Source organism: Vulpes vulpes, chromosome 2 (genome assembly GCF_048418805.1).
Source record: "Vulpes vulpes isolate BD-2025 chromosome 2, VulVul3, whole genome shotgun sequence".
Lineage (NCBI taxonomy): Eukaryota > Metazoa > Chordata > Mammalia > Carnivora > Canidae > Vulpes > Vulpes vulpes.
In genome coordinates, this window is record NC_132781.1 from 155,683,859 (window position 1) to 155,706,915 (window position 23,057).

Here is a 23,057-nt window from a genome sequence, read left to right on the forward strand (position 1 = left end):
GAAGCAGGCTCCATGCAGGGAGCCCGATGTGGGACTCAATCCCAGAACCCCAGGACCACACCCTGGGCTGAAGGTGGTGCTAAACCACTAAGCCACCCGGGCTGCCCTGTATTTGTGAGTTTTTTTTTTTTTAAGATTTTATTTTACTTACTCATGAGCGATACAGAAGGAGAGAGAGAGGCAGAGACACAGGCAGAGGGAGAAGCAGGCTCCATGCAGGGAGCCCGACGTGGGACTCGATCCTGGGTCTCTAGGATCACACCATGGGGCTGCAGGCGACTCTAAACCACTGCGCCACCGGGTCTGCCCTGTATTTGCGAGTTTTTAAGCCCAAACCCAAATGAGGTCACTCCTAGGCACTGTATCACAGGAGTTAAGAGTAGACTTTGGAATCGGGCAGACCTAGGTTCAAATCTCAGCAGTGTAACTCTGTTTCCCCTCATCTGCAAACGAGGAGGAGAACAGTATCTACCTCCTAGGATTACTATGAGAATTAAATTAGAAAATGTTCCTGAAGTGCCTGGCGCAGTGCCTGGCACATGGTAAAAGCCAGCCCTCTTCAGTGGTGGTAAATTCACTGTTCACTGGACTGTCAGCTCCTTGCGGGACGGTGCTTTCCTGACTTGTCTGCCCTACCCCTTGTTCTTAGCACATGACCTAGTAAATATTCACTGAATGAGTGAGTACGTGGTTCACTGAGATGGTAGAGAGAGCAGCTAGCATGGTGTCTAACGGATTGTAGCATAGTTTTTTTTAAAAAAGATTTTATTTATTCATGAGAGACACACACACAGAGAGAGAGAGAGAGGCAGAGACACAGGCAGAGGGAGAAACAGGCTCCACGCAAGGAACCTGACGTGGGACTCGATCCCGGATCCCAGGATCACGCCCTGAGCCAAATGCAGACACTCAACCGCTGAGCCACCCAGGCTTCCCGGTAGCATAGTTTTGGGTGTCGTGATAATACTCTGTAACCAGCAGAGCAGAATGATTGGTTAAGAGTCTGGGCACCAGAGTTCAACTGCCTGGGTTTAGGTTCTGGCTTCCAGATGTGTGACCGGAGTCAAATTATCCTAAATGGGACTATCTCTACAACTCACTTTAAAACGCAAGCCTAGGGCAGCCCGAGTGGCTCAGCGGTTTAGCACCTCCTTCAGCCCAGGGCCTGATCCTGACGATCCAGGATCGAGTCCCACGTTGGGCTCCTTGCCTGGAGCCTGCTTCTCCCTCTGCCTGTGTCTCTGCCTCTCTCTCTCTCTCTCTCTCTCTCTGTGTCTCTCATGAATTAATAAATAAATTCTAAAAAAAAATTAAAATGCAAGCCTAATATGGAGATAGGAATAGCAGGTAGCCTCATGGGGTCATTGTGAGGATTAAATGAGATGATCCATGTCAAGTGCCTAAAAATAGCACCTACCTCATGGGGTTGTCATGAGGATTAAGGGAGCTCACCCATGGAAACATCCAGAATGGTGCTTAGCAAAGGCTTTATTAGCTTAATGTCAGAATGTCTGTTTCTGTTTGTCATCCTCAGATCAAACAGCAGCAAATCGAAAGCAGAGACCCCCAAAACACCCACCAGCCCCTCGACCCCCACCTTTGCCCCCTCCGTCTGCCTCCTGGCACCCTGCTATCTCACAGGGGACTCTGTGCGGGACAAGTGTGTGGAGATGCTCTCGGCAGCCTTGAAGGCCGAAGGTGAGAGGGCCTGGGCCAGGTGGAGGAGGGAAGGGTTTCCCAAGGGCAGATGAGATGCGGTCTTTCTCAGGAGTGGTACAGGACACTGCAGGGCCCTGTGCGGGCAGGCACCACTGCCAACGTCATGTCTGGCTGACACCTGTGCTTCCCAAATCTCTTTTAGATGATTATAAGGACTATGGAGTCAACTGTGACAAGATGGCATCGGAAATCGAAGATCATATCCTTGAGCTGTGCCAGGGTTGTGGGTGCCTGGACTGTCCAGCAGCAGGGGCTCCCAAGTGCAAGGGACCCGGGACACTGAAGGGGAGGGGAAGGGTCCTGGGGACCTCCCCCTGCTCTGCCTCTGAACCGGAGTTCTTAATTCTAGCTAACATGCATTAAGTCTTGCACCTGCCAGCCTCTTGCTAAGCTGTTTAGAAGCAGTACCTCGTTCAAGGTTGAGAACAATCCCACAAGGTAGGTCCCCTGATGAATCCCATTTTACAAGGGAGGCCACTGGCTCAGAGAGGTTAGGTCTCTTGCCAAAGCTCATACAGCTGACAGTAGTGGTTGAGTTGGGATTTGAACCCAGAACGTGTGACTCCAGAGCCTGAGAGCTCAGTCCCTGTGCCAGGCAGGCCACATTGTCACCTGGCTGGGTTGCGATGTCAAGTATCAGAGTCGACAGGGAGTGCAGCCTTTCTCATCCTCTGCCTTCTCCTCTCTTCCATCCTCTGAAGGTTGAGTCCCAACTACATACCAGGCACTGTGATGGGCAATTGATGCTTCCTGCTTCTGGCAATTCTCACAGTCTCTAGGAGGCAGAGGCTGTTGTTTCCATTTTACAGATAAGGAAACTGGGGCTCAGAACTACTGGGTGTCACGGCTTGATTGAAAACCCTGGCCTTTGGATTCCATGTCCTGAGTTCTTGCCCTCTTTGCAAGGGGGCTTTGTAGACAGAGGAGGTGACCACCGAGTCATGTGGGCCCCCTGCACCAAAAGAGTGTTGTTTGGGGAAGAAAATCCCTCTCTGCAGTGTCCCACTGAATGAATGCATGGAACATCTTTTGCTGGAGAAATAAAGCTTTGCATCTCAAAGGGGTATAGCGGGAGGGGGACAAATCTCCCAGGGAGAGGGGTTCTGAGTGTCACACTGAGGTGTGAGTGACCCTTTTAAGATGTGAGTGACCCTTTTAAGCCTCCTGGGCTACCTAGGGAGCTCAATCAGGTCTGCTGGGGAGGGTCCCTGGTCCAGTCTGGTCTGACCATGGTCAACAAGCTCACCTGCTGCCACGTCCTGTGTGAGGCCTACCTGTATATCCTCAGACATGCTTGCTGGGAAGTCCCCTCCACCATCATTTAATTATTAACCAGCGCATCTTGGGCTGTCCAACACGTCACCAAGTACATTCTCATCAGTCCCAGTTGATTCAGGAACACAAAGCACAAGGTATCAAAACCCTGAGCTTCATCTTTTTTTTTTTTTTTAAAGATTTTATTTATTTATTCATGAGAGAGAGAGGCAGAGGCAGAGGGAGAAGCAGCCCGATGTGGGACTTGATCCCAGGATCCTAGGATCCCAACCTGAGCCCAAGGCAGATGCTCAACCACTGAACCACCCACGTGTCCCCTGAGCTTCATCTTTATCCTCTCCAAGTGGTGGTTCCTCCAAACAGGTCCCTTTTACCTTCAAGCCCAGGTTGAAACAAAGGCCAGCGATTGGTACCCGGTGCCACTCCTGGCCTTTCCTCCTTCCCTTCCTCCCTCTTCTGGACAGGAAATCAGAGCTGTATTAAGCCCTTTACCTCTTTGTTCTTAGAGGATGGGACGTGAGGGTGAGGGGAAGGATAAGCTCCAGGGCTTGAATGCTCTCTGTCCTAAAAAGATCTGCCCTGTTTGGCGTGACCTCGCACTACCGTACCTCTGAAGGGGTCAGTGACCCCAGGGCCTGTGCTCCACCTCGTCCTGCCTTGGGATCTCAGGAAACAGAGACAGAGTCAGGAAGAGGCTGCCGACAGTACTGCCAGGCCTGCTGTCCCCACCTATCAAGCAGATTCACACCTCCAGGAATCCCAAATACAGATTTTTTTTTTTTAAGATTTTATTTATTTATTCATGACAGACTCAGAGAGAGAGAGATAGAGGCTGAGACACAGGCAGAGGGAGGAGCAGACTCCATGCAGGGAGCCCGACATGGGACTCCATCCCGGGTCTCCAGGATCATACCCCGGGCTGAAGGCAGCGCCAAACCGCTGGGCCATCGGGGCTGCCCCCAAACACAGATTTTTTTTAAACAAAATTTTTGGCTTTTACATGCATTGTGGTGTATTCTTTCTTTTCATGTTGTTATTACACAAACATTAAAACAGCAATAACAGACAAAATAGATGACACCACCTTCCCTCCCACCGCTTCTAGCAAGTCAGCTGTTCCATGTGTCCATATTCCCCACAGTCTCTTTCTCGTATATGGCTCTTCCCAGCAAAGGGTTTGTCTTCCTGGTTCTGCTTGGCAGAGGAGACCAAGACAATGCGTTGTGTCCCTGGGCTCCTCCGGAGGCTAGAGAAGGGAGGCGGGGTGGGCGACCTGTCTGGGATGCTGCGCGCCCCCGCCCGGGAAGAGAAGTCCCTGCGGCCGGTGGTCAGGGGCGACTTCCTGCAGCGGGAGCAGAGGGAGCCTTACTGGCAGGAGGGGGTCTGGCTTCCAGCCCTGTCTCTGCCGGGAATCTGCCCTGTGACCTTGAGCAGGGCCCGCATCCTTCCCAAGCCTTAGCTTCCTTATCTGTTAATGAGAGAAGTAACTCTGACCAGCAATTCCCAAAGTGGGTTCCACGACCTGCTTCTAGGTATTCCTAGGGGAAAAGGGGGTGGGGGGGGGGAGGTGGATCTGTGCTCGACTATGTTGGGAACACGACTGAAGATTGAACGAAATGGTGTCTTGATTGCAATACTTCTTTGAGCCTTTGACATGAGGCTCCTAATCTTATGTTTTCCTCTGATAGCTGGTTCCAGAGGCCTTTTGAAACTGGGGATGAGTTTTATCACTGTCCTCATCTTACCAGGCCCTAAATGTTGAGCACGTGATGTCCCAGACACCAGGCTGGTGCATCATGCTAGGTGTAGCTTGCTGAATCCTTAGAATAGCCCCATATTTTATAAATAAGGAAACTGAGGCACAAAGAAATGTGATTCATCTGAGTTATTCAAAAGACTCAGACAGACCCAGGACGCCCATCCCTGGGGTCCCTGACACTACAGAGCTTGCTATGGCCTGATCTCACCATGGAAGCTGTTTCCTGTCCCTGATGCATAGCTGACCCCAAATGCCCGAGCAAGAGCCCCACTCTGGGAGTCAGAGGCCACATAGATGCCCAATCCCTGTTCAAGTCCAAGGAGGGGAACAGATGGTCCTGGGGCTCCTCGGGCTTCAGGGAGTGAGCGGCTCCCTGTCCTTCTGTGCCCCTCCATGAGTGGCTCGCTGGTCCTTGACCATGTCACATATCTACCAGGAGCTCAAGAGCACGGACATGAAGTACCGGAACCGGGTGCGCAGCCGAATCAGCAACCTCAAGGACCCCAGGAACCCCAGCCTGAGGAGGAATGTGCTCAGTGGAGCCATCTCTGCTGGGCTCATTGCCAAGATGACAGCAGAGGTGAGAGTGGGGGCTGGGACCTCAGCGTGGCGGGGTGGGAGGCCAGGGCCCTGCTGCTTTGCCCACATCTGACAGGCAGCACCTTGTGGCTCAGAGGAGATGAGCTGGGGGCTTTTTCAGCCAGACCATCTCAGACCCCCCATCCCTCCAGGCTTCTAGACCATCAGGATAGTGGACACAGCTAATATGAATTAAGCACTGTGCTAAGTGTCTTAGGCTCATTGGCCAATTATGTCTTCACAGCATCTGAGATAGAAGTGTTTAGTATCCCCATTCTACAGATGAGGATATTGAGGCTCGGAGAGGTTAACTGATTTGTCTACACACACAGCTAGATGTCAAAACCAGAGGCCAGGCTGACTCGGTCGGTGAAGCATGCAACTCTTGATCCCAGGGACTCTTGGGAGTTTGAGCTCCACGTTGGGTATAGAGATTACTTTAAAAAAAAAAAATCTTTTTTAAAAAAAGATTTTATTTATATATTCTTGAGAGACACAGAGAAAGGCAGAGACACAAGCAGAGGGAGAAGCAGGCTCCGTGCAGGAAGCCCAATGCAGGACTCAATCCTGGGACTCCAGGATCATGCCCTGGGCCAAAAGCAGATGCTCAGCCACTGAGCCACCTGGGCATCCCAATAATAAATCTTTAAAAAAAAAAAAAAGGAAAAGAAAATGTCAAAGCCAGGAGGCAAGCCGTCTGGCCCCAGACCACCCAGTTTTTATGGCTTTGTTATCTGCCTCCCTCTTCTGTCTTGTTCAGTCCTGGTCCCAAGCCAAAACAGCCGTGCCTGTCTCTGTGAAACAAGGTCCAAGGTGGGGAGACAGGCATAATTTCAAATTTGTACAATACAGAGGTGGTAAGTGCCATGATAGAGCCACTCTAGGAATTTATAGCTTGAGGGGTCAGGAAGGGAAGGAAAAGGAAACAAGCCTGTTCAAGGAAGTATGTGCGCTGGTTACAAGCTTCAGGACTGTGCCAAACTGCATGGGTTTGAATTCAGCGCCTCTCACTTAGCTGTGTGATCCTAGACAAGCTACTTAACCTCTCTGGGCCTCACTTTTCTCATCTATAAAACAAAATAATAATAACTATCATGGGGCGCATGGGTAGCTCAGTGGGTTAAGCATTTGACTCTTGGTCTCAGCTCGGGTTTTGATATCAGGGTTGTGAGTTCAAGCCCCGTGTCAGGCTCCCTGCAGGGCATGGAAACTACTTAATAATAATAATAATGATAACAATAATAATAATAATAATAGCTATCTCATGAAGGATTGAATGAGTCAATATATATGAGTGTTTAGGTTAATATACGTAAAGCCCTCCCCAGAATTTGTATGATAGGTTTAGTTACTGACCATTTTGTGTAACCCCAAGCACCATGCTATGAAAAGGGAAATATTTGTACCCATTTCATGGATGAGAAAAACTGAAGCCACCTACAACTAGGAAGTGACAGATGAGAATTTGAACCCAGATCAGTTTATTTCGGAGCCCTACCTCTTGGAAACCCCTTTTGTGCACCCTCAGATAATGAGTGGCCCTTTGTTGCCAGAGCTGATAAAGGAGATTCCCTGCAAGCCCCACTAAATCAAAGTGGCCCAGACAAGGGAAAGGGAAATGCATCGGGATCCTGGAGTCTGGCTGTGCCGCAGGACGTCTGGGAGCCCTCTGAAACTGTTGGCGAGGGTGTGCCTGTGTGTTTGTGGTATGTGTGCTGAGTATGTATGATGTGTGATGTGTGTGGGGTGTGTAATGTATGGAGTGTGTTTGGTATTTAGTATATGTTTGGGGGGTGCAGGGGTGTGTGTTGGGGGGGAGATGTGATAGGTGTATGTATATTTCTCTCTTCACTGCTTTCCTCAAATACCCAAAACAAGTGTGAGCCCCGGCTTTAGCATAAAATAGGGGAACTTGGCACAGGTGGACCAGGGTTATCTTTCTGCTCAATTCAAAATATTTGATCTTTTTAGGCAACCAGCAACATATGCCCAGAGTTACAAATTGCAACTTGGCTTTACAGTGTCTTTTCTTTGCTTGCAAGGAGAAGCTTTGACTTTTATGGAAACCTGGCCTTGTGCTTCCTCCTCCCTGTCCCCCACTCTCTGGCTCCAGGATCCCTTTACTTCTTTATGTGTGCATTGTAGGAATGCTATCCAGAGACTCTTCCAGGCAATTCAAGGCTAGGGGAAACCAGGCCAGGAGAACCAAGAGCAAGGTCTAGGCGCAAGTCTGAGCCAAACCCAGGAAGTTCCCAGAAGCTAGAGGTCAGAATGGAACTGAGTGTCTGGATTAACACAAAGGCCCCAGAAGTCCCAGCAAAGCAACTGGCCAACTCAGATATGTAGATGGTCTGGCCCCACCCAAGGACCATTCACTAGAACAGAGCAAGAGAATCAGGTGGTCAACCCATGCCCAAGAAGAGGCTGACCAGACCAAGAGGAGCAAGCCAAGAACTTACCAGGCCTTCCACAGGGCCAGGCACCGAGGATCCTATCCCCTTGCTAGCAGCCCAGGCATCGAATGCAGAGACCTTCATCCTGAGGTCATCTTTTGCTCCAGGCAGGAAGTTTCTTTAAGAAATACAAGACAAGGGAATCCCTGGGTGGCGCAGCGGTTTGGCGCCTGCCTTTGGCCCAGGGTGCGATCCTGGAGACCTGGGATCGAGTCCCACGTTGGGCTCCCGGTGTATGGAGCCCGCTTCTCCCTCTGCCTATGTCTCTGCCTCTCTCTCTCTCTCACTGTGTGCCTATCATAAATAAATAAAAAAAATTAAAAAGAAAGAAAGAAAAGACCATTTTTGCTCCAATAATAAAAATAACAGCTTGGGGTTGGGCGGCCTGCTGTGCTCTGGCTCAGGGGACAGGGAGCTGCCATTAGCAAAGCCTGGGACAGCAGATGCCCTTGTATGGGGATGTCCCTCTCTGCATTCCTAATTCTTCCCTCGTTCTTCCTTCCCTCTTTCCCTCTCTACTCAGACGTATCCTAGAGTGGAATCGATTCTAAGATGAGCTTTAGACCTGTTGAGTGGATATACCATCAGCCCCACGAGGAGAGGGGTTTTATCTGTAACCTGCTCGCCCAGCACTGAGACACTCGTCCCTGGCACGTCAAAGCCGTGCAACATATACTCATCGGGTTCACCTTTAGTGCTCCTCCTCTAAAGATGTAAACACATGAGGACCAGTGTCCTCTCCCACTCCATTCTCATCCTCCTTTCCGTCCTTATTATAGTCCTATACTACACTGTAGTACTCTATTCCATGTGGCTTTGACACTGCCTCCTCCCCGATGAGGCCAGGCAGAGACAGGTAAATAGATTGGTGAGTAGGTGTCTTTCTGTTCTCTGTTTCTTAGCTGGCACACAAGACCCCCTCTCCACAGTCTGACGCCCAGCCCCATCTCCCACACTTCTCATCTTGAACACACCCCAAACGTCCTTCCCCAAAGACCTGTTATTCTTGTCTGATCTTTTGTGTCTATTCTTCTCTGTCTCTAGAATCCTGTCTGTCTTGGGAACTCCTGCTTATCTTTCGAGACTGGTTAAGGCATCAACTTCTTTAATGAGCGTCCCCTGCCCCCAAGCAGCTGGCCATCCTACTCTGGGCTTCCCCCTGTACTTTGTATTCTTCCGCTCTAAGTACATCTCACGCTATCTCGCTATCTCGCAATCCTGTCTAAATACTTGGCCACTCTACCAGACTAACATGACCTGGGGACAGGAAACAAATCTTCCTATCTGAATCCTCAGGGCTCAGAAGCAGCCGTCAGAGGGAGTCAGTGCCTAGAGCTCAAGAGAGGTGATTCCGTGTAGCTATTTCCAGCTCTGCATTCGATTACATGACATTAGTAGCTTGAAATTGACCGTTGTAGGAGCATTTACACCATGGAAATTGGTGAATGCTATAAACCAGGCACCCCGAAGGCCAAGGCCCCATTCACCAGCACAAAAATGCGGTTAAAAGCATTCAGTAAATTGATATCCAATACATTTTGAATGAATGAATGCATTATGCCCTGGATGTCTCCCCAAATTAAAGTTAGTTGCTTTTTGCTTATATGACCCTGGATTGGCTTGTTTTTCTGTATACCCCTGCCAGTGGTTAGGACCTAGTCCTTGAACTTAATATAGTCGTACTTAACCATTTGGGTGCACCAAAATAACTTGAAGGCAGACTAGTAAAATTCCCGGGGATGCCCTTAGGATTTTGGATTCAGAGGACTCTGCATTTCATCAGGAGGCCCAAGTGGTTATAATGCAGTGGTCAGCATGCTACAATCACTTGATCTTTGTGCCAACTCTGTTTTCCATGGTTGAAGGAGTGGGGATAGATAGCAACAATGGAAATGTTTAGCCAGCACCAAGTCCTCATTTTAACATTAGCTCTGGCCATCCTCCCTCCCACAAACCAACCTTGCCTAGAGCTCTCTCCAGTTTGTGTTCCCTTCTCTGCTGTCCTCTGGCAGAGGCTTAAGGGGAGTCAAATGCCCAGGGAGATGGATAAAGGTAGGACCTGGATAATGCAAATGCTGAGTGTCTGCGGTGAGCTGATGGGAGACAGGATGTTCTGTTCTATAGGAGCTTAAAGAAAAAGATGTTCTGTGATGCAGGTGAGCAGTTAGCTGTGTGAACCCAGGAGCTTCCGGTCCTGCTTGGGTCAAGGTGGCTGCAGCAAGTCATGGAGTGGTTTTGTTTTTTTTTTTTTTTTTAAGTCATGGAGTGTTGAGGTCAAGGTTCCCAGCAGTCAGAATAGACTGGGCAGTCATCACAGTTTGGACAGGCACTGGGCCAAGTCCAGACCGGATGGATAAGGGGAACATCACAGATCAGGGGGTCACGGCCCAGACAGCTCATGCAGGAAGGTTCAAGCAGGTACCCAAGGTCTTGGCAGGCAGGGTGAGCACCGGATCTGGGGAAATGTACACAAGATATTGACTCTGGGGCAGAAGCTATTTGCCTTCTGCTCTCCCACACGTGCCCTCCTGCTCTTGGCCCTGTCAGCCTACAGGCTTGCCCTTTCACCCAAAGCAGGATGGAGACTCTGGGTATAGCCCTTTCCCAGCTGGGGCAAGGCCAGAAGTCCAGGCCTCCCTCCAGCTCCTTGTACTCAATCTAGCATGTTCCCCTCTCCTCCGTTCAGGCTCTCTAGAAGCCGGGGCGGGGGGCACAGGGTCCCTGGGACTCTCTAGCCCTGAAGGGGCAGACTCATTTCTCTCCAGGAAATGGCCAGTGATGAGCTGAGGGAACTGAGGAATGCCATGACCCAGGAAGCTATCCGTGAGCATCAGATGGCCAAGACAGGTGGCACCACCACTGACCTTTTCCAGTGCAGCAAATGCAAGAAGAAGAACTGTACCTATAACCAGGTGCGGGAGAGGGGGCAACGGGGGCGTCGGAGGTGGAGAACCAGGGGCAGCCTAGCAGGGAGCCTGGGGGAGAAAGGGCTAAAACTCCGGACTGCAGAGAGAAGGGCAGGTCTTAGTCCACCACCATGATGCACCTGTGGCTTCTAGAAAATGTTCTCCTGCATGTAAGATCACCCAGGCTTGTGTCTATGAGACATAGCCAGCATTCTCTAGCTTGACCTGTAGCAAGAATAGGACCAGTCACAGACTTCTGTAGAGTCACAGATGCTCAGAAAGAGACTTAGCCATAGTAAACTAGCTCCCTCATTTTATGCACAGGGAAACTGAGGCCCAGACAGGGTCAAGGTATGCAGCTTTGTCCAAGATGGCCAAGACCATCATAAATGGCAGAGGTAGTAACAAACCCAGATCGAGACTTTTTTCCCTGCCTGCAGTACAACCAATGTGGCAGCCAAGCTGAAGGCATTTAGCCCCAGGTATTCAGGCTGAGGACCACTGTCCCAGCACAGGTAGTCGCAGAAGGCTATGGAGGTCCCTTCTCTGAAAGACTCAAACCCCAAGAACCACCTTCTGTTTCTGGGTTGTACATATTATGTTCTTGGGGCACCACTATGCTTGGATTCTAATTTATACCTGGTCATTCTAGAACTCTATTCGTTCTTCCATCTGCTGGGCAAGCAAGATTTATCGAGAGCACCTTGCCCGCGGGAATCTGTGGCTGCAGCAGAAATATAGCCAGCCTTGCCATTCTGGAGGAGCGTCTCAAAGAATTCCCCTCAGGGATTCAGAGATGTTGGTGCAGCCTCCTGCTTTCTTCCAAGCACATTTCCATGTGCAGCGATGAGCTTTCTGTGCATCGTCTCCCCCCAGAAGTAAACCGCCCATTAGCCAAGTTTTCTCTGCACAGAGAAACCCCAGGGTTATCCTCCCTCGGGTGTTACCATTCTCCAGTAAGGCGGCTGCGCTAAGCTGTGGCCTCCTGGCCCACTGCTGGGCTCTCTCAGGGCCCGGGGGACGGACTCCCAGCGCACATCCCATTCAGAGCTGAGTGTCCGCAAAGTAACATATCGTGGTCATCCAGGGTTGGCTGTAGAAAATCAGGACTGTCATTGTTAAATCTGCAAATCCAAGGGATTTGCTGTGGGAATCGCGACTCCTGCATCTGTCTGGTTCGGTTGAGGGCGTGAGGAACTAGGAAACGTGACATGAAACAGTCCCGGTGGTCCAGTGATCTTCAAACTGCTTTTCCTCTCTGGGCCTCAAGTCTTGGGGCTCAAGTCTTGTGCCTCTAACATAAGGAATGAGGGAAGGGCACCTGGGTGGTTCAGTCAATTAAATGTCCCTACTCTTGATCTCAGGGTCGTGAGTTTGAGCTCTGCATTGGGCTCCATGCTGGGCGTGGAGCCTACTTAAATAAATAAGCAAGTAACTAAAAAAAAAAAAAAAAAATCAAGTAACTAAATAAAGGAAAGAACTAGATGATCTTTAAGGCTGCTTCCAGCTCCCTGAAATTCTGATCAGTGAGGCATAGATGATAGGGTGTGTTGAGAGATGAGTCAGAAAATAATTCCTGTAGGAGATGAGCCTTGAGGCAAGAGAAGAGAGATGGGTTTGGAAGGATAAAGAACAAAAGTGAAAGTGCAGAGGGCTTGTTGAGCCAGTGAGGTACAGGAGGTGAGCTGATGGCCCTGTCCGGGAGGGGAGTATTACGCTATGGAGTTCTCAGTGATGAAGGAACGGCCGGAGTAGGGCAAGAATAACGGTGCCAAGCTCTGGGATTTGGACCTACTGCTACAGACAATGGGAGCTATGGCAGGTCCTAGAGCATGGGGTGAATTCCTGAGTGGTCCAGCTCTCTCTCTCTCTGTCTCTCTCTCTCAGGTGCAGACACGCAGTGCTGATGAGCCCATGACTACCTTTGTCTTATGCAATGAATGTGGCAATCGCTGGAAGGTCTGTATGTCTCTAACTTTCTCCCTCCCCTGTCATCCACAGCTGCTGCCCCACATAAGGAGTACTATACCCACAGCCAAGAAGGGGGGCTCACCAGCCTGTGCAGAGTGGGTCTGCAGAGCTGGAGATAGTGGCGGGTGGTTGTTGGGGAGGCGGGGAGAGAGTGCATGTGCATGTTTTTGTTTTGGAAGGCACCCAGCGGGGGTGGGAGCAGCAGCCCACATTTTATCACAGGATGGGCAAGTCTGTCATCTGAGCACAGATGCAGTCAGCCTCCTGAGATCCACAGAGGGGAGGAAAAACAACAGCACTCTGCATTTGGACCGCACCTCTTTGCAGAGTGCTTTCACAGATGGGATTTCCTTTGAACCCTGCCACAGCTGGGGATGAGAGCAAGGCTGAGCCCTGTCAGGGGACATTGACACCAAATGCTCCTAGGTCATCCTCCCTTCGTAAGACAGCTCCGGAAAAGGCCTACATTACCCAAGACTATAATCTGGGCTGTCCCAGCCCCTGCAAAGGCAGAGGTTTTGTTTTCAGGCGTGGGAGCCAAACAAAGACTCCTCGCAGAGTGCTCCTTCCTGCCCTGTCTTCTGAAAAAAAAAAAAACTCAATGCGATTATGTGATCAATGTCAGTTTCCTGTCGCACACGCACTGCGTGATGTCTGGGCCACCTGAGCACCAGGCTGCAGGTGCTCCAGAAGCTCTGAGGCACTTAGCCAGGAGCCCCAGACTGACTGGGAGTCGTTGGGGACACTGGTCTTAGGTTCCACTCTACCCTACTCGTTGTGTGGCTCTGAGCGTGTCACTCACCTCCCTGAGCAGAAGGGCGATGAAAATGCCTTCTTCCTCCCATGGTCGATGTGCAGGTTGTTACATACGCACACACTTTGCCAACAACTATGAGGAGCGTTCCTTACAATATTACTCTCACTTTCAGGCGAGGAAATTGAGCTACTGAAAAATATTTAGTGAGCATAAAGCCACACAGTTTGGAGCGCTGAAAGACAATACTCCAAATTCCCGATGGGTTGAGTTTTCTGCAACCTTACTAAGGGCCTTCATGGCCCTGAGGCTTCATTAGAACTGCTGTGTTTGTTAAGGTAAAAGTCAGGTGATTGTGTATTTTTCCTTTATTTGGGATAATACTTAGGGATGGGGCCAGGTTAGTGGCCCAGTGGTTTAGAGCATCAGCTTTGGCATCGGGCTCAGATTCTAGCTTTATCACTTACAAAGTGACTTTGCTAAGTGACCTGAACTCTCCAGACCTGAATTTTCTCACCTAGAAAATGAGGGTATTAATATCTAGTCTACAGGGCTGTTTTGAGGAATTAGGGAAAGTAATATAAATAAAGCATCAACAGGGCACCTGTTAGCTCATGTTATCTTTGTTAGATCAAATAAAAAAGGTCTTCCTGCCTCCAAGTAGACATAGCCTTGCACCAGGCCACAGAGCGAGGCAAACACGGCAGGAGCTAAGTTTCACCCTCAACTTGTGGCCATGCTCTCTTGTGCAGTGCACAACCTGTATGACCATACAAAAAAAAAAAAAAGAAGAAAAGAAAAGAAAAATCCCTGAGCACATATGTGCTGGCATGTAGGAACCACCATCCTTATTGTTCTGAGTTTGTTACCTACTAGTATTATGGGAGTTTGGGCAAGTCACTTAACCTGTCTGAACTGCTTCTTTACCTGTGAAAATGGGAGTGATATATGGTGATCACAAGGATGTAATATTACTCAGCCAAGAGTAAGTGCTCGATAAATAGTAGCTCTTGTGATTATTACTGTTAGGAAAAAGACATTGTGCATACTCTGAACCCAGCTCCTCCTTCATCATTCCCAGTAGTTGGAGAGGCAGGGTCCACTAGAGATGGCAGATACATGACTTCTGATAACATTTTCAGGAAGTATCCATTGCCGCATGGGAGGCCTAAAGTTTAACCAACTGATTAGTAATAATCACATGACATTTTTGACCATGAATTAAATGCCCACTACATGCATCACATTTCCTATGATTTATTACCTGTTAGCTTCTTACATTGGCCGGCATTATGATCCCATTTCACAGATGAGTGATTTGCTCAAGGCCACACAGCTAGTAAGGGCAGATCTGGGATTTGGACTCTGGTTTCCGTGGCTCCAGACACTACCTTCTTTTTCGCGTCCCTTCCCCTTCCCCCTGGCTTCCTTGGGCGACACAGGGAGAGCTCTAAAATTGTATTGCCTTTTTGGTTTTGTAGTTCTGCTGATAGAACCGCCAGCCAGGATTTCAGTGAACAAGGTGAGGAAGAACAAAGAGAACGCACTAAGCCATTGTAGCTGGAGAAAAAAATAAAAATTTAAGATGAAGAAAAATGCTGAACTCTGACTGGGGTCTTAGGGATCAGAAGGAGAATTCTTTTGCAAATTAATAATCAGTTATTAATATTCATTCGCTAATGGGGGAGCCTAACGGGGGTTCAAAGCTAAGAGTCTGTGTCGATAGACCTCTTGCAGAAACTCAGAGACTTCAGAGCCTCATGGCTGAGGTATCATGTCTGGGGCTGTGGGCTGGCAGTCCCTTGCTTGGAGTCCCTTCCCTCACATCCCAACCTCTCAACTTTTTCTGAATTGAAAAATACCAGTCGGAAACAAATCTTACCCCATCCCACCCCAGAGTCACACGTGTGGAGCAACTGGCACAGAGCTTGGCATAGGCAGATGGGACTCCCATGCCATATAGAAAGATCTCTTCCCAGACTCTCTGCTACTCCGCTGGTCAGAGCTGACTTCGAGGGCCTTGGAGGACTCCAGACCTGGTCCCTCAGGCAGGGAGCAGATCATCTTTGGCTCCAGCTTTCTGACTGAAGGGTACAGCTATGCCCAAGCCTGAGGCTCAGAACCTGCCCAGGCCCTGGTGATGCACCCTTCATAGCTCTATCTGTGGCCTGAGCTTCAGAGAAAGTCTGCAGGGCATAAGGGACCTTGTGCTCTTCCTGCAATGACACTGGCTTGCTTTTTAAGCTGATAAGCTTTAGGAAAATCTGGAACCTTCTGGAAAATGGTTGGGAGTGGGTCAGTGGGCATGTCCTGGGTCTCAGTCTCTGAGTGTCCCTTGCCTTTTGACAACCCCAGGCTGAGCCTTCTGGACTCTGTATTTCCTAAATGGCCTAAGTGCAGGAGTCCATGAGCTCCTGGGAGCTTGGGGAAGTCACTTAACCTCTCTGGGCCACTTTCTTACCTGTAAATACAGGAGTGGCATGAGTGCCTATGTCACAGGGTGATGGTGCCGAGGCCCCTGGTTCTCGTACTCCTGGGTTCACTCTTAGGGAAGCTGTTGGGAGTGACTTCCGCTCAAGTTCCTTATATGCCCCAGCATCATCCACTCTGGAATTGAACATTGCCCTCCTCCTTCTACCCATCAAGCACCTCCTCCTCCAGGTGAAACCTGTAAGGAAACTGTGCCTAGAAATTTGCCACCATCTTCAGCTTTACAATAATCGGGTTTGGGGTGGGTTGATGAGAAGGACGAAAAAAATCTCACAAAAGACGAAATACACAGAACTTATAAATGGCAGAACCAGGACCAAAACCCTGGCCTTCTGCTTCCTGTCATTGTGCTCGATGCTCTGAAAGCTCTGGAGCCATACACAGTGCTCAGCCCCTACCTTCCAGGAATTCCTGGGCTGGCAGGGAAAGAAACCCTAAGCAGTCTTCCACAGGGAACAGGATGTGATAAACACCATGCCTGAGGTCCAAATATTACTCACAGGAGTGTGGAGCCCTCCTGCTAACACAGCCAGGTGCTTCCTAAACTTCAGTAGGGGCCGGAATCCCCTGGGGATCGTGTTAAAATGCAGATTCTGCATCAGTGGGTTTCGGCCCCAGGGGTGGGGAATGCTAAGATTTTTCTTTTCTTTCTTCTTTCCTTTTTTTTTTTTTAAACTTTTATTTATTTATTTATTTTTGAGAGAGAGAGAGAGAGAAAATCTGCACACCGGCAGGGAGCAGTGGGGTGGGCAGAGGGAGAGGAAGAGAGAGAGAATCTCAAGCAGACTCCATGCCCAACCCAGAACTTGTGAGTTGGGGCTCGATCTAATGACTCTGAGACCATGACCTGAGTGGAAATCAAGAGCCAGATGCTTAACTGACTGAGCAACCCAGGCGCAAACCCCCTCCCCATTTTTTTTTAATTTTGTTTTTTATTTTAAAAAGATTTTTATTATTAAAAAAAAAAAGATTTTTATTTATTTATTCATGAGAACCACAGAGAGGCAGAGACACCAGGCAGAGGGAGAACCAGGCTCCATGCAGGTAGCCTGACGTGGGACTCGATCCCAGGTCTCCAGGATCACTCCCAGGGCTAAAGGCAGATGCTCAACCCCTGAGCCACCCAGGTGCCCCGTAACTTTTATTTATTTATTTTTTAATTTTTTTTGATATTCTTTTATTTTTTACAAGCTCCCAGGTGATGCTGATGCTGCTGGTCCACAGACCACACTTTAAGTAGTAAGGGCTTAGATACCCAGATTTTTCTTTTGCATGATCGAATCCTCCATCCAAATGTCTAGAAACCCAAAGCAACAATCACCAATTATAACTGTGTTGATAAATGTTACTTGGGGCTGTTTAAGGTGGCGCCGTTGGGGGTGACTTTGAGTAGTCACAGTCTCAATACCCATTGTGCTCCTGGTATCATGGGGAGTTACAGCACAGGAAAAAATACAAACACTGAATCTCCACCCTCAATAACCTTACTGTTTACAAAGGAGATGAGTCAGATTAAGCAGCACAAGAGCCGCACATCTATACAGTACAATACACATCTACGTTCACAAAAGGACACAGAAAAGCATGAATAGGCCTCAGACTGTGTTCGTCAGTATCCTCCTAACTGGTCTTCCTGTGTCCCCGCTGGACCCGCTCCAGTTCATGCTCGCCCCTGTGCTGGCCGGGATAGGCTTTTCAAAATTGCAAGTCTGATCGTGTTTCAGTCCCCTACACCACCACCCTGCCTTTCAGGCCTTCTTCCATTCTCCCCCACTGCATCTGGCAGGGTCCACAGGCCCTGCAGGGCTGGCTCCTCAGCCCTGCCCCCATCCTGGGTGCTCCAGCCACCCTGGCCATGTGGTGCTCTTTCTTGTCACACAGTCCTTGTACACAGCCTGTTGGCTGAGATTCATGATTTAACCCCCTCTCCTCCTTCATGTCGAAGACACAGAGGGGACAAACTGCAAGGCAGTTAGCATGAACTTCTGCCACCAGAAAGGCTTCCCAGGGGAGGAGAGATTGCTACCTTCCAGGAGGAAAAAGACAAGGTCAGGGAAGGTAAAACAGAGAGGCCATGCTGTGGTTGGAGGAGAGACCTTCTCACCTGCAACATCATGGCCAAGGGACCTTGAAAACAAAGTACGTTCAATTCTGATGACCAACTTAGAAGATACTTTCTAAAGGTTACAGGAACCTGTAAGACCATATTGCATGAGAAGTCTTTCCTAATAGGTTCATCCAGACTCCCAAATCTGTCTTTACCGCTGAGATTCCTTGGGCTTAAGTCTTCCATCACCAAATGTCTATCTGGATTTCTCTTCTTTTTTTTTTTTAATTTTATTTATTTATTCATGAGAGACAGAGAGAGAGAGAGAGAGAGGCAGAGACACATGCAGAGGGAGAACCAGGCTCCCCGCAGGGAGCCCGACGTGGGACTGGGCAGAAGGCAGGCGCTAAACCGCTGAGCCACCCAGGGATCCCTGGATTTCTCCTCTTAACACACTGGCCCTCTCAATACACTTAATCTGAAACTAAACTCACATCTCTTTCTTAAGTGCCCTCTTCCGTCTTGTATATTTGGCTACCTAGAACCATCTCTGACCCTCCCCTTGCCCTCTTCTCTCTGTTTCGGATTCTATGTCCCTCCCTCGTACAACCCTGCTCAACACTAGCAATATTCATTTGGGGTTTCTTTGTTCCTGCACTGATGCAAAGATCTCCTACTGGCCTCCCAGCTCCAAGCATCCCTATCTTACCTTCATCTGCCCTGTGAGGCCCTGAGCATCATTCCCCCAGTCTTCTCCGCTGGATTTCCTCCAGCAGGCAAACCTCAAACTCCTTGGTTTGACTTTCAAACCTCCTCTCCTATATCAGGTGGCTTATCTACCACCTCTGCTGTCCCTTTGTTCCAGCCTATGGGAGCTAGTTGCCCTGTCCTCGAAACCCTGATGGACCTTCGCAACTGTGACTGCCTATTCTGATCCCCCTCCCCAACCCGGTCCTAATCTCACCCATTCAAGTCTCACCTCAGGTGTGTGTCTTAGTTTTTTTAATTGAAGTATAGTCGACGTACATTCTTAGTTTCAGCTGTACAGCATAGTGATTTAACAATTCTATTATACATTACCCAGTGCTCACCACAGGAAGTATAGTCACCATTTGTCACTGTACAACATTATTACGATATTATTGACTATATTCCCTATGCTGTGCTTTTTGTCTCCATGACTTATTTATTTTAAACGATTTTGTTTATTTATTCATGAGACACACACAGAGAGAGGCAGAGACATAGGCAGAGGGAGAAGCAGGCTCCCCAAGGGGAGCCGGATGCGGGACTCGATCCCAGGACTCCAGGACCATGCCCTGAGCCAAAGGCAGACACTCAACCACTGAGCCACCCAGGGGTCCCAACTTATTTATTTTATAATTGAAGTTTGTACCTCTTAATCCTCTTTACCTAGTTCACCCCTCTGCCTGCCTCCTTCCCCAGATGCACATCTTCTGTGAAGTCTTCTCTAATCCCCTGGCCACAAGAGATATTCTCAGAACTCCCACAGTGCTGTAACACTTTCCTAATTACACTGCATTCTACCATGATGATGACAAGGATTTCTTTGTATCACAGTATCAATGACACCTATTAATTATTGAGCATTTATTAGCCAGGTCTTGGGCACATGATGTAACTTCTCTATCTCTGGTTTTCATCTGTAGAATAGTGGTAATAATCACACCTGGCTCAAAGGGGTGTGAGGATTCATTACAATCATACCTGATACAAAGTACTTGATTAGTAAATGTTATCGATTGCCATTACTGTGGGTATAGGCACTTGCTTTATATCGTCCCCACTAACTCTCACACCCTACTAACTTGGTTACTATTCTTATACTCTTTTGTGTTGTTTTTCAAAGATTTTATTTTATTTTTTTAAGATTTTATTCATTTATTAGAGACAGAGAGAGAGAAACAGACAGAGGGAGAAGCAGGCTCCATGCAGGGAACCCAACACAGGACTCGATCCTGGGACTCCAGGATCACGCCCCGGGCCAAAGGCAGGCGCCAAACTGCTGAGCCACCCAGGGATTCCCCTCAAAGATTTTATTTTTAAGTTAATCTCTACACCCAACATCTCGAACTCACAACCCTGAGATGGAGTCACAAGTTCTATTGACTGAGTCAACCAGGTGCCCCCATTTTTAAAAAAATATTATTATCTACTTTCAGAGAGAGAAAGAGAGAGAGCCATAGGGGGGAGGGGCAGAAGAAGGAGAGAGAAAATCTGAAGCAGACTCCACGCTGAGCCTGGAGCCCCACGCAGGGGTGATCCCATGACCCTGAGATCATGACTTGAGCTGAAATCAGGAGTCAGACACATAATTGAGCACCCAGGCACCCCCGGGTGCCCCTTTTGAAAATAGTGATAACATATACATAACATAAAACTTATGATTTTAACCTTTTTTTAATGGAATGCTTCACGGATATGCATGTCATCCTTGCCCAGGGGGCATGTTAATCTTCTCTATATTGTTCCAATTTCAGTATTTGGGCTGAGAAAGTGAACACCGATCTTAACCATTTTAAATATATACACAGTTCAGTAGTGTTAAGTACATTCACATCATTGTGTAGCCAATCTCCAAAACATTTTCATCTTGCAAAACTGAACCTCTATACCTATTAAGCAATTCTGCATTCCCTCCTCCCCAAGCCCTAGGCAGACACTATTCTGCTTTCTGTCTCTATGAATTGTATTATTATACTCTTTTTTAAAAGATTTTTTTATTTATTTGAGAGAGAGAGAGTGTGTGTGGGTGCACACGAGTGAGCACAAGCAGGGGGAGGGACAGAGGGGGAGGGAGAAGCATGCTGAGATCATGACCTGAGCCAAACTCAGACACTTAACCAACTGAGCCACCCAGGTGCCCCGCATTATCATACTCTTTTCACAAACTGAGGATACCAAAGTTCAGAGAGTAATTTGCTTCTAGGAGACAGAATCTGGCCTTGAACCCAGGCCCCTGTTCATGCTCTAAACCACTTTGAAATATGGCTTCATCTCACAGAGCGTCTGTGATGTGTTTTACTTTCCTCATTGTAACAATGATGGTGCCCTATGCTGGTGTTTTGCCACCATTCTCACTTCTAGTCCTCACAGCAGCCCCGAGGTCCTTGTGACGGGTCGTGTCCTATCTCCCCAGCAGTGCGTGGTACAGAAGTAAGACACAGTAAGCATGTTTGGTGAATACGGACGGGCCTATCCGAATGCCTTTAGGTAGGCTAACTCATAATAAGTTTATGTTTTTAATGCAATTGTTTACATTTTTGGAAAATGTTGATCCTCTTGGGAGAAAACCAGCTGAAATTCATGAGCTCCTAAAGAACTTCCCAGTCCTCTCCACTCCCCCTCCTCCTGCAGAGTCAATCTGCTCCTCTCACCCCTGCCAGCCCCCAGGCCGCTCCCCATCTGTACTTCATCACCAGCTCTGCTGATCCACGGCCAAAGGCTGAGAAAGGCAGGCAAGGAGATGTAAGAGACTGTCCCTGCTCGGCCTCCTCTCCCTGCCATCCACCCCCACACTCTTCCTTCTAGCCATGCACAATCCTGGCCATCTTGGAACAAGCTCTGTCCTTTCACGCCTCCCTGACTTCGCACATGCTGTTCTGGAAGCCTGGAATGCTTTCCCTCCCCTCATTCTCCACCTCCAAGACTCCTACGGTCTCTGCAAGCCAGCTCAGATGTCACCTCCTCTGTGAAGCCTCCTCCCCTACCCTCTGCTATGGTCCGCCCCCTGCTCTGCACAGACTTGCTCATCATATACTACTGCGCTTGGACTGCAATGAGTTGGTGTGTCCCCCATGTCCCCAGCTCCTTGTGCCGGGATGACGCTTCATCTCTGCACTGAGCAGGGATCAAGAGAACCCCAGGCCGCTTTGATTTTTTTTTTTTTTGATGTTCCTAGTATATTTGGAAATGAAGAGATGGCAAGACAAGTTCACAAATAAATATTGAGGCACGTTTTTCCATATTTAATAAATTAATGCTTCTAATAAAAAAAATCACACCGTAATTGTGCTGCTTACAAGAGGATTATAGGGGGATCCCTGGGTGGCACAGTGGTTTGGCGCCTGCCTTTGGCCCAGGGCGCGATCCTGGAGACCCGGGATCGAATCCCACATCAGGCTCCCGGCGCATGGAGCCTGCTTCTCCCTCTGCCTATGTCTCTGCCTCTCTCTCTCTCTCCTCTCTCTGTGACTATCATAAAAAATAAATAAATAAAATAAAAAAAAAAAACAACAAGAGGATTATAGGACTTGTTAAAATATAATAATTTATAGTGCTCCACAGGCAGAGCAGCCTGTTAATAAGAAACAAGCTTAAGGACACAGAAGGAGGATCTTTGATCAAATTGTCAGTGGAGCTGACATAATGTATAACCGCATTTGGAGATAATGTCCAAAGCCTAACTTGGAGACCCTGGCCCAGTGGTTCTTCTGGCCCCTTTCCATGAATGAGAGGCTCTGCGGCCACCTCTGTACATAGTAGATGCTCGGGGTCTGCTGAATGATGGGAACACATGCAGCTTTCCAAGTTAATTATTGAAAATTCACAGACAATAAGTATTCCTGAGAAACAATGAAGTCCTGAACAATGGGGCAGGAAGCCACCTCCTTCTCCAGTGACCCCCCAACCCTCAGAGTCCCACTGAAGGCTGCACCAGGAAGCCCCTCACCCACTGCCTTTCCTCTCCTTCCCCAAGGGTACCAAATGCAGTTGGGCTTTCCCTTTGCTCTCAGCCTCTCTTCTCTTCCACCCTCTTGAGGGTTCCAGGTGAAGAGAGAGAAAAGCACTTACAGAAAGAGGCCAGTAGCCAAGCTGGGCTCTGAGAGAGAGAGAGAGAGAGAGAGAGAGAGAGTCGTCCTGCCCCCAGGCAGGCCTGAGGAATAAAAGAAACAGTGAGAGGACAAAGAAGGAATTAAAGCACTGGAGCAAGGGGGGAGAGAGGCCTAAGGAAGTTTACAAAGCAATCTGTCAGCGAAGGGATGAAAAGGGAGCCCTGCTGGGCTGAGAGGCTCAGGCGCTCAACTCACCTTAGGCCCAATTAGAAACATGCAATTACTCCGCCAAAGTCTGAACTGACCCC

General features: G+C 48.7%; 1 protein-coding gene and 1 non-coding gene across 2 annotated transcripts in view; one reads left to right on the plus strand and one right to left on the minus strand.

The window, feature by feature from the left end:
• TCEA3 (transcription elongation factor A3) overlaps positions 1–15,012 on the plus strand; it is a 41,968-nt gene extending 26,956 nt beyond the window's left edge. Inside the window, exons 6-11 of the mRNA XM_026012503.2 lie at positions 1,535–1,698; positions 1,862–1,918; positions 5,179–5,333; positions 10,551–10,697; positions 12,579–12,650; positions 14,898–15,012. Of these exons, the coding sequence (XP_025868288.1) occupies positions 1,535–1,698; positions 1,862–1,918; positions 5,179–5,333; positions 10,551–10,697; positions 12,579–12,650; positions 14,898–14,906 (604 nt within the window). The 3' untranslated portion in view covers positions 14,907–15,012. The remainder of the gene's footprint in view (positions 1–1,534; positions 1,699–1,861; positions 1,919–5,178; positions 5,334–10,550; positions 10,698–12,578; positions 12,651–14,897) is intronic.
• Positions 15,013–20,371: 5,359 nt separating this feature from the next.
• LOC112930209 (U6 spliceosomal RNA) lies at positions 20,372–20,478 on the minus strand. Its single transcript, XR_003237065.1, has one exon. It is a non-coding gene; the product is annotated as a U6 spliceosomal RNA (small nuclear RNA).
• Between the last annotated feature and the right edge of the window lie 2,579 nt (positions 20,479–23,057).